The sequence below is a fragment of the Silurus meridionalis genome, chromosome 17 (genome assembly GCF_014805685.1).
Source record: "Silurus meridionalis isolate SWU-2019-XX chromosome 17, ASM1480568v1, whole genome shotgun sequence".
In the NCBI taxonomy this organism is placed as follows: Eukaryota; Metazoa; Chordata; class Actinopteri; order Siluriformes; family Siluridae; genus Silurus; species Silurus meridionalis.
The window spans coordinates 7383950-7396190 of record NC_060900.1 but is presented as its reverse complement, the minus strand read 5'-3'; the positions used below and the strand labels follow the sequence as shown (position 1 = coordinate 7396190).

Below are 12241 nucleotides of genomic sequence, written 5' to 3'. Positions count from 1 at the left end.
TTCCAACATATTACTTTATGTAGAATATTTGGAGATTTGGTACAAGGAGGAGACAAATTAAAAAATGCAGGTGATGTTTTCACCAAAACAACTCATAAAATAATTGGAGCTGAATCCCGCACATATGACATTGATGGATGACTAAAACGAAGCGATCGCACCCCTCCAAAGCTCGCCTGTTAATTGCCTTAATTCTTTTTGTTGTGTTTGACCCAGCAATCAGACCTATCAAGCAAGAACAACGCGGATGTTTAGCTGAGCCGTGATGAAGCAGTCCCCGTAGAGGCTTTCCATATGCTCCTCATAAAAATAGTGAGGATGGGTGGGGCAGGGGGTAGAGTTGAGAGAGACAAAGACAAATGTGCATGTGAAGATTTATGTTCGTTGATGTGAGGAAAAAAAAAGAAAGAAAAAAAAACCAAAAAAGAAGGAGGGTTCCTTTAAAGACGATCGACTGTGTGAAACACTTCATCACTGTTCCAGACCATCCCCCTTCCCCCCTCCCTCCACTCTCCTGACCTCAAATCTGTGTTTAACATACACACATGCATGAATTTCTACATACACACACTGACACAGACACGCAAGTTGCATATAGATGCGTTCATTAATCATAGCATAATGGAATGGCGTGTCAAAAGACAAGCTCTTTTTCATTATTTCTGGAGATAACTTTGGGAGTACGTTCCCCTTTTCACAGCAACCCAGAAACCTGCAGACTCAGCAGCATTCATCCAGTCTGCACGTGTGTGTTTGTGTGTGTGTGTTTGTGTGCGCCAGTGTGTGTCTGTGGATGAACATGTAGGTTGGTGTGCTTTACCTGCCAATCCTGAAGCAGAGGGTGGGTTTCAGGTAAGGCTCTTGGTCCCAGAGCATCGGTTTCATACACTGGCTGAACCAGACTCCTCTCATAGTCTGAACACATCTTCACACACACACACACACACACACACACACACATTAATATAATGAGATGAAATTGTAACAAGATTTTCTTGAGTACTAACTTAATGTGTTTTATTTAGAGATTTGCACTGCTTTGTAATGGGATTGAAGGGCAAGAGTGCAGGAATAAGGCAAGGAGAAAAAGAGATAGAGGAGAGGAGAGATAAAACAGGGAATAGTGGAGGAGAGGAGCAGTGAAAGATTGTGTTGCAAGGAGATTAGACTCCCAGTAGGCCAGCCGGCGGGAAAAGGAGCTGAGGTCAGAATAAAAGTATTTATGTTTCTGTTCCTACTGCTTTTCAACACCACACACACACACACACACACACACACACACACACACACACACACACACACACACACACACACAAACACACATATAAACATACCCTTTTTCCATCCCATTACAAAACATTAGCCACTGCACCCTTATCCTACTTATAACCACATAGGCAAGGTCACTGTGTGTGTGTGTGTGTGTGTGTGTGTGTGTGTGTGTGTGTGTGTGTGTGTGTGTGTTGCTTTCCTTGTCTGCGTGCCCACCATTGTTCATACAGTCGCAATGGAAACTGTAATACTTGTGGTTTTTCAAAACAGAGGCAAAAGATGCATAGTTTGTGCCTTTGGTCTAAAACATTAACTGTAAGTCTGAAACAAATTATAACAATACTCCAGCTACAAACTATAAACATTATTGCAACTATTAAAAACAATAGCAATACAAAAGCTATAACTATAAACTATAATACACCTATAAATCTATAACTACATGCTATATACTACAACTATAATATAATGACCTATAACTAAACTATAATTATACTACAACAATGAAGATGATAAACTATATCTGCAAGACTGTTTCTTTAACTATAAAAACTATGTATTAAAATACAACTCCTAAAATTCTAAAACTTTAACTATAACCAATATACTGCAACTATAAAAAGCACAACTATATTTAAACGTATAAACTATAACTATACTACAACTATAGATATATAACTAAAAATATATATTACTATAATTCTAAAACTGTTCAAATATTAATATAATATATTAATATAAACTAATAACTATGCTACAACTATATATCTATAATTATATGCTATAAATATAAATGAATAACTATACTACGACCATACATCAATAACTTTAAACTATAACTACACTAATACTATAAATGTATAACTAAAGTATTAGTTATTTAGTTATTTATAGCTATTAACTATTCTGCAACTATCAATCTATAACTATAAACTATAATTATACTAGTACTATAAATCTATAACTATACATTATATGTATAATCTGTACTACAACGATAAATCTATAAATGTAAGCTATAATTATACTGCTACTATAAATCTATAAACATACTATAAGTCTATAACTATACTCTCAAAATTTAAACTAATACCTATATTCTGTACTACAACCAGACTATAAATTAAAACTCCAAAAATATATTACTAGAAACTATAAATTATCTATAAACAAAGATCTCTAATCTGTAACTATGCTTTAACTATAAATTTATATACTGTATGATAAATGAAAATACAAAACCTAAACCTAAAAATTGTAACACATAAAATTGAACATAACACATAAAAATATATATACAATTAGTACCTTTACATCTATAAAAATATATCTATAAGTCTAAACCCAAGTCTATTATTAAAAATGTTGAAATACCTACAAACTCAAGCCTATCACAATAGCCATTATGATATAAATAATACAATTTTTTGAGCATTTATTTATTTTGAAAAAAGAGCTGCGCACTTCCTTATCCACACAGTATAATGCTATGCCTACAGCTAAGCTTAAACCTTGCGAAATCATTCATTTATTTTGTGATTAGTCAGCAAAGTATTGTATTCCTAGCATTATAAGGATAATCTATCTTCACAATGGGGCTAAAACATGCACACACACACACACACACACACACACACACACAAACAGAGAGACATGGTGTTTGCCATTACCTTAGGGAAAAAGGTGCGAGTAACAAACTGCTTGTACTCAAGGAAGGGAATGCCTTGGCTGCGGTTTAGCTCTTTAGTCAGGTCAGTCATATCTGTCTGGAGTTCGGCAAATCCTGTCAAACACAGACACCCACAGAGTTACACACACACCTACCCATATCCACCCTTAGATTTTGACATTTTGATTTATTGTATATAGTAAAGCACACTTTTCTTGTATACACATGTATCCTAAAAGTACACAATCTGAATCTTTCCAGGACATGAGATGGTTAGATGGTACCAGGCAAATGTGCTCTCATGGAATATACATAATTTCTCACAGACACACACACACACACACACACACACACACACACACACACACACACACACCAGGATATTATACACTATATTGCCAAAAGTATTGGGTCGCCTGGTCATCAGTATGGTATGTTATTTTTGGGAATAGAAACTGGGACTAAATGTGGAATGCAATGTTTTAATAAAAATCACACTGTACTTATGACCAGGTGACCCAATAATTTTGGAAATATAGTGTATATAAACATACAGAGATGGAAAGTAAAAAATTACAGTTCCTCGCATTACTGTGATTGACTAGTTTTTTGTTTCCTTATACATTTTAAAATGTAAAAAGTTGTTTTTAAAATCTGTAATTTTACTTTTAATTTATGTTTTGTTCTAAGTATTTTACTTAAATACATTCTAAATCATATTCGCTACTGAGTAAAAAAATGAATATATAAAAATAATGCAAGGGGGAAGAAATCGTTCCCCAGAAACTGCTGCACTGATTAATTGATGGGGGAGAACAAACATGCTAAACTCACAAGAAAGAAACATGGAGACGGACAAAACAGACGCCAGTGATGTAGACCCAGCCGAAAGCTAAATGCCTTTAAATTGAATGTTGTTTAATGCGTGTGCTCACTGTCTGAATTCTGAATTTGCATTCGTGATTTCTCTTATTGTCATAAATAACATTATAACAGGAGATTATTTTTTTGCTGCAAAAGTGCATAACTCACATTAGACTCAAGTCATAGACTGTAGTGGTTATTGCAGTCTCTTGCAGTCACTCATACATACACTCCAGATGTGGAGGGTGAAGACTAGGTTAGAAAAATCCTGGAATATTCTGTTAAGACTTTGCGTTTATAGTTGGCCGCTCATGTAAAGGGTCTGTAAATTTATATCCGTTTGCCGTGGAACTCAAGCCAAAAGTACCAGAAGCGTGATGTAATAACTGTACATGCCTAAACCTCTCGGAACACACGATATACATTATGTGGAAATATGAGGTTTGTGGCATGTGGGGAAAAGATACGGAAAAGCAAACATGAAGTTAACGAGACCGCAAGCTGATACCTTGGTGTTCGCGTGTGTGTTGTTGCCAGATATTTCCCCATCTTTTCCAATACAGTCTCTTTTAGACTTGCATCCTGAATTGTGCATCTCGGCTAAAATTAGAAATTCAGCTACCATGTGAGGTGGGCTATGTGGTCTTACACGAGACGCCCCACACACACACACACACACACACACACACACACACACAGAGACAGAGATAGTCATTCTCTAACTCACCCTAAGCAGTTAAACAAACACAATGGCCCACACAGCTATTCAGCCTACTGTTCAGAGAAAGCCAGCATATGATCTAACCGTTACAACCGTCAGTGACCTAACATATGATTACTGCAATATAAGCTGATTTTCTATCCAAATAAACACTGAATAAACAGAATTGTGCTAGTGGAATATTCCATAAACCAGACAATCCCAAAACTGAAGCCAACTTTCATAGGGTCACATGAGTTTCACTTCAGTAGCCTGAACTACAAGAAAAGGGATTTGGTTTCAGCTAAGTTGATCTTTTTTTTCCTTTTCTGATCTTTCGCATCCTGCTCTCCTACAGTACCTGATTGGATTCATCTCTTAAGACGCATTAATAGGGTGAGGGTATTGGATATTAGGTCAGTTCTGTGGGGTGTGATAAGCGTGGGTGCTCTTTGTAGGGATGACAGGAAGTTAGAGGCTCCTCATATTGTTTTCAACACAGGATGCGAGAAAAAAAAGTGCCTGTTTGTGCATGTTTGTGGAGCCGGTCACTGTGGAAACGTGCCTGAGAGAGTGATAGGGGTTGGGGGTTCATAGTGATCATGGACGAAACATGAGGAAGTCTCTCTCTCTCTCTCTCTCTCTCTCTCTCTCTCTCTCTCACACACACACACACACACACACACACACACACACACACACACACACACACACACACACACACAGTACCGTGGGTGGTCACTGGGTTTGAACTTATTATTGAGTAATTTATTAATTTACTGTTTTCTCAGTTTCAGTAGCCTGGTTCTGCTTCCCTAAACCTTACATTCCACCCCCCACCCCCACCCTGACACTAACACACACACAAAGACATACTTTATCTAAAACAACTCATTACTTTAGTGGACAGCTTGTGATCTTTTAACTTTATGCCTATATTTCTCTGGAGGATAGTGGAGGTCAGACATTATAAATGACCATACACTTTGTCATATATGGGGCAAATCATCCCAAAAGTTTGGCTGTGCAACTAGTTCAAGTGTACCTCAAGGTTCTATGCTTGGTCCTATCATCCTACTCATAATTTTCTCTCTCTTATTAGTCGAGGTAACATCAGCTTTTTCAGCTACTACAGTATAAACAAACAACCAATGATAACTATAAGTAATAATGTCAATACAATATATGGTTTAAGGTATTGGGACACCTAACTTCACTAGCAATATGTGTTTTTTTCCCCAAACTATTAACACAAAGTTAGAGGCAGACAACTGTATATCTTTGGATGTCTTAGCATTACATTTTTTTCTTTCATTTGAATTTGGAGACCACAACTTGTATCAGTATAACAATCCCCCTGTGCACAAAGTGAGCTCCATGAATATATAGTTTACATGGGGTGGAGTGGAGATAGAATGGAGTGTAGAATGCTTGCTATAGAGCTCTGACCCCGACCAGAAGCACCCTCTAAAATCTAGTGAAATATCTTCCCAAAATAGTGGTGGTTATTATAACAGCAAATGTGGAATGGGATATTCAAGAAGCACATACAAATCTTATGGTCAGGTGTCCACAAATCTTTGTCCACACAGCCTCTGTTTAAACACACATTTGTCTTGCCTTGCTGAAATGACAGACCATTGTGTCCAGCTGAGCCTTTTCGAAGCTTTTTCCTTATCCTCAAGATACATGCAGCAGCTTTGTCAAGCATACCGTTTTCCCACTCTCACAGGTTTGCTCTGGTTAATATCAGGAAGAATGTACTGCACCTGTCAGAATGTGCAACACAGCTAATACTTCAGCCACCTGATATCGCATGGCTCAACTACTCCAACTTTCTGCTGGCTGGTTTGCCGTCTTCTTTTAAATCAACGCTGCAAACGATCCAGAATATATATAGCAAGTCTGGTTTTTAACCCTCCTAAATGCCTACTTTCCAACCCACCTGGCAATCTCAGTCTTAAGTCTAAATTCTTCATGATTTTCACGAAAAAAAATAATCTCAGGTCTTTTCTAACGCGTTGTGTTGCTTTGTATAAGCATGTGCATCTTATGTCTATGTTGTCTTTGGCCATTTTGGTACCTTTTTAATAGGAATACAGTACCTAATAACCGATATCAATACAGAACCCTCTTCACACTACCTTTTTGCAAGTCTATGTTACAAAATTATGAAAACCCAATGCCACTACATCCATAGGGGCAGGTGTAGCAGAGTCCCATCAACCTTCACAACTCCATACATTTTATATTTCATTAAAATATTAAGGGGCTCTCTTGAGTGACCAGCCTTTTTTTTAAATGCGGCACTATTTTGCTTTACCTGTCAATGTCGTTGGGCAGCACAATTACTACCCGACCAAGCTGTATAGTGGTATTACTGCATCTAGTCAAATATGACTAGAAGCCCACTGAGGCAGGAATCATGCTGCCCTGTGCTCAGGGTAGGAGCAGTTAAAAAGACAGTTACTTTATAGCAAATGATCCCATTTAAATTTCCACAAGTGAACAGTAATGTATACGTGCAGACAATGTATCTATAAAGTATAGTTTCTAGTGTAAGATGTATTTAAAAAATTAGGGAGATTATGGGGTGAAGAAAAGAGTAATTTATAGTGGATATGTTGATCCCTCAACTCTAAAGAGTCACTAGAGAGAAGTTTATTGCATAAGTTGAGCGTGATGGCCTCTGGAGGGGTTTTTTGTTTTTGTTCATGTCATACTTTACCCAGAAATAGACTTGTGTTACATCTTGTAATGACATGCAGTATCTATGCTGATTTAGTCAAAATCATGATTTTCCCCTTTCTTCATATAAACATTATTTAAGCAATTGTAGCATTGATGTGTATTGCCTGTCAGTAAATTAAGCTACTGTGTTTCGTTGCTGCTCTCTATCCGTTCCTTCTGCAACTATCATGCACTTGTTTCTATTAGTGGAAACTTGGTTTCTTTATTTATTTTAATTTTTTTGCTGCACTTGTTTCACTCGTCAAATGTCTAGACTCTTGGACTATATTCCGGCTCACTTGGAAGTTGCCTTGGGTTAAAAAATAAAACGCAAAAAACCTCCTGCCAAAAAAGGAATCCTGTGGAATAAGTAGCTCCCTTTACTTCTTTATGCACCCCATGTACACACTCCACATGCCTCCCTACACATGTATACACACAGCTAGCTCACAGCATGGCCTTGACTCCACTCGGTCAATCTCGTGGCCTTGGCGTCTCCGCTCGCTTTTTGTCTCGGAGGACTATAAATCTGTCAAAACACCCTGAAATGTTGATACTTAAACAGTGTACCCCCACCCCCTTTAGAACACTAAAACCCACAGAGAAAGGCTTTCTCTGTAGCGTTTCATTTCTCTCCACTTTGTTGTACAAGGTTTTTTGAGAAACTCAGTAACACACGTACATCCACATCCTCTCATCGCTCTTGTAAACACATAAGAGCCCCCAAATGAGATTTCCACTCTTTTAGGACTCATCCAGGAGCCTGCTTCTACACCTGTGAATGTGTGTTTAGGCAAGAGAGTGTGTGTGTCAGAGTGAGTGTGTGTCAGTGTGTTACCTTTCCGTATCTCCTCTCTGATCTGTGACTCCATTTCCTCCATCTGTAAAAGGGTCTTCTGCCAGTAACGCTCTGCCCTTCGGCTCTTGGTACAATACACCACCAGTGCTAGACACACACACACACACACACACACACACACACACACACACACACACACACACACACACACAGAAAGAAAATCAATTCTTTTATTATTGCGTCCATCTGCTGTGTCAGGAAAAGATTGAACATTGGTCACATATTCAGTCTGTTGACTTTTATTTGCCCTGAGAACACTGTCAGCTTTGTGTGTCCTTCTCCTTATGTGAGTGTGTGTGCATGTGTGTGAGTGTGTGTGTATTTTTCTGTGTGCATAAACTGCTGAGAGGAATTTTGACCCCACTACCTCGCTTTTATCTTTTCTACATCTGCAGCATCTGTCTCCGTGACGACAGACTGTCCATCATATCGTGTACTTGATAAAGCACACATAAACACACACTTACCCACTGTACAGAGCAGTAGAAGCACACAACACACCACAACGGTGACAGTAATGGCTAGTTCACTGCCTCCCATCTGAACCACAGCGATCACTTTCTGGTAATTACCGGCACGCACCTGAGAGAGAGAGAGAGAGAGAGAGAGAGAGAGATTAATTTGTTATGACAATAAAGGAATATCATCAAATCATGAATAAAAAAATGACATGTGCTGTTCTGAAAAACGAATCAGTTAAATAGTGAAAGTATGACTCTAACTGTTTAGTTCAGCTAAAATTGGAAGCACATATCCAGGAAGCACATTCCTGATATAATTTACATTATAGCAGCTATAAACTTTCCCTAAATGCTCTATTTTTTCAAAAGGACAAGACAGAAATCCTGTTACAAAGCAATGAAAGTGGAAACTGGATAAAAAAATGTCTATCTTTGTTTAAAAAGCACATTATTATTATTATTATTATTATTATTATTATTATTATTATTATTATTATTATTATTATTACTATTATTATTATTGTCATTATTGTTGTCCAATTAAGTCTCTGTGAAATCCATCTCATAGCTAGCTAGCTAGATGGATGGATGGATGGGTGGGTGGGTGGGTGGATGGATGGATGGATGGTTGGGTGGGTGGGTGGATGGATGGATGGGTGGATGGATCGATGGATGGATGGGTGGGTGGGTGGGTGGGTGGGTGGATGGATGGATAGGTAGATCTATCTATCTATCTATAGATCTATGCATCTTCATTTCATCACAAGATTAACTGCTTTTGCAACACTCATAAATATTCCTGCACATGTGATGCACTGCCCTATTAAATACTGTTACAGAAAAAAAAAAGTGGCACTATGACTGTCAACGGACACACACAGAGTAATGTGATTCTGGCATTACTTTGTGTAAGCAGTTTTATTTCTGCTTTTTCTGCCTCCTGTCTGTGTCCAATGACTAATCCACACGCATCTCTTACTAAACGAATGACCCTCAACCAGTTTTATTTTAAATAATGGGGTTTCCAGGGATTGTAGTTTACAGGTTTACAGTAATATTCTCGCTCACATTCTCACAGACCTCTAAACTTCATGAAACTAAATAATAATAATAATAATAATAATAATAATAATATGAAACCTCACACAACTAATGAAACAAATCACACTCATTTACTGCAGTCCGTTTTAACAATGAGTCAGTGTAAAACGTGAAATGAGAGGACTTCAAATCCTCCGGACTTTCCCACAACAGCCAAGTACGTGTGTTTAGAGGCTGACTAGAGTGCTGAGTGGAGCATTCCCGCGGAAAAAAAACTTACTCTCTATTTTACAAGCTTTCTCTTGACCTGTGACCTGTGACCTGAGACCTATGTAGCTCTCTGCTAACCTTGTTTGCTCTGCCTTAATGCTTGTCGGAGGAGCGAATGGAATTCCTTTCCTCTCTTTCTCCGCTTCATTGACCATATCAGTGGTCATTAGTAGGCGACAGAAAGCACTAGGTTTAAAGATAGCTGTTTTTCTTTGTCTAAAAAGACTAAACAAAGGAAAGGCATGCTCACTTACACACACATTTTTTTTTTAGAAAGTGTTTGATATCGTGCAAGGCCTTGATTAGCTCCTATTTTCCTGCTGAAATTATCTTGTGAGTCAAAACAGTGACCGGAGCGATACGGGAGTGCAGGCTGGTGATGGGTGTGTGCCGTCCTCTATGTCACTAGGACATGATGGGACATGCTGATACTGCTGTATGTTTGTGTGACTGTAAACCACTCAAGATTATCGTTTTTTTTTTTCTTTTCTCAAGCCTGATGCGGGTTCGTTACTCTTCTTCATCTCGGGTAATGAGCTGGATGGATCAACGTCATGATATAAAAAGAGCGACAACTCTCAATTCTCCGCCGAGTGCAAAATCCATTTTTCACATGGCTGGTGCAATCTGATTACTAATGCATTTTGATTATTTGCGATGAACAAGTCCGTCGTTGCTTTTCTAAGTGGCTTTTCAGAAATCACATTCTCATAGTTTGTTTTTTTTTTTTTGGAGAGGAATAACTCACTCCTTTTACCATTCCGGGCTGTTTAATCAAATGAAATTGTGCCGGCTAATGTTATTCATCAGGAGAACTTGTGCGGATTGCGGTGTAAGAAAACTCTCATCAGCGGGACGAGCAGATGGCGGTTTTTCTGAGCGAGGAAAAGCGCGTGGCGCTGTGGTTGGAGGAAAGGCTTGCGGGTAATGAAGCCGAACTCACAGTGACAGACAGCTCTCCGCTCCTGGAGCTCAGCGTTCTGTTGATGGTGCAGTGGAACATCTGTTTGTTGTCGAAGCTGATGTCACAGCGCTCTGAGCCAATCATGACAGAGTACTCGTCCTGAGTCAGGTCCAAATCGCTCGGCCCTTTCTGTTGGCAAAAAAAGAGGACAAAAGTCATTCAACAATAACTACTTTTGGAGGACAAATGAAAGCTAAAAACTTCTACAGTTCAGTATGCTTTATATCATATCTATTTGCAAATTCCAGTGCTGAAGACAAAAAAAGTATCTGAGTAGAAATAAGTTGCTTGTAGTCAAACAGTGAAGTGAATCAATATTCATTTAATTGCAATAAGAGAAGCTTTCTGGGAAGTTTCAATGTGTTGCTTTAATGATTATTTCTTTGGTTCTGATCCATTTTTTCTACATAAAACTACCCTTAACCTAAAGATATTCAAAGAATATTCATCATCTTTATTGAAGATTTGGAAGTTTGGTGATGACATTATATAGCTACTGTTTGATGCACTTTTCATGATGAATCTTATCCTTTTACATAAAATCAATATTCAATGTTTAAATATATTTAAATAAAACTTTATAAAGCATTTAAGTAAGAGAATGATATGTTTATTTTACTTGTCTGGCAACCCTGGCTATAGCATAGACAAAACCTATGTTAAATTCCTCAAAATATATGATTATGATCCCACAAAAAATAAAGAAATAAATCAAATCAAAATCATCTTTTGTTTCAGTTCAACTGACTTCGAGTCGATTCTACACGAATACCTGAATCATTACAACTCATTAAATCTCCGCAGTGAAAAGGGGAGAAATTAAGTCGGGTTAAATGAAATTGTAAAATGCTGAGCAAACACTTTAGTTGAGAAGGAACTAAGAGGTCTGGAACAACCGCTTAATGTCCCAACTATTAAATTTCAATATACTCCTTTACTAATTTACATGCAAAAATTGGAGGCAAACCAGCCAGAAATGCTTTACACAAAGAACACGTTTTCTATTCAGACGTAAATTCTGTATGAGTAGCTCCTGGCTGTAGAGTAGACACATTGCCGTGACTAATTATTTAAGCAGCTGTTCCAATTGCTGGTGTTCTTTTAGCTTAAGGAAGACACTCTGTGTGTTTTGCAGCCTAATATAATAAACATGAAATAATTTTCTTGAAATGCTGCATTATATCAATTGTTCAGATATCTACCACCTTGGACTGCAACGATTTCATAAATATACATCTTGTTCTGAGAAACCAGCGAGTGAGAAACATGAAAGTTCTACAGCAAGAAATATGTGACCTCCATATTCCCAAGAGTTTTCATTCCCAAGAATTTTCAAAACAAACAAACAAAAAAAAAAACAGGATCAGTGATGCATCAGCTGTATTAATGCTATATTTCAGTTTGGTTGGTC

At 37.8% G+C, this 12241-nt stretch overlaps 1 protein-coding gene across 1 annotated transcript in view; it reads right to left on the bottom strand.

Annotated features, from left to right (window-relative positions):
• Positions 1-12241, bottom strand: part of plxnd1 (plexin D1) — an 88770-nt gene that overhangs the window by 19508 nt on the left and 57021 nt on the right. Inside the window, exons 19-23 of the mRNA XM_046870331.1 lie at positions 10810-10959; positions 8562-8676; positions 8074-8181; positions 2943-3055; positions 821-925 (exon numbers count right to left, since the gene is read on the bottom strand). Of these exons, the coding sequence (XP_046726287.1) occupies positions 821-925; positions 2943-3055; positions 8074-8181; positions 8562-8676; positions 10810-10959 (591 nt within the window). The remainder of the gene's footprint in view (positions 1-820; positions 926-2942; positions 3056-8073; positions 8182-8561; positions 8677-10809; positions 10960-12241) is intronic.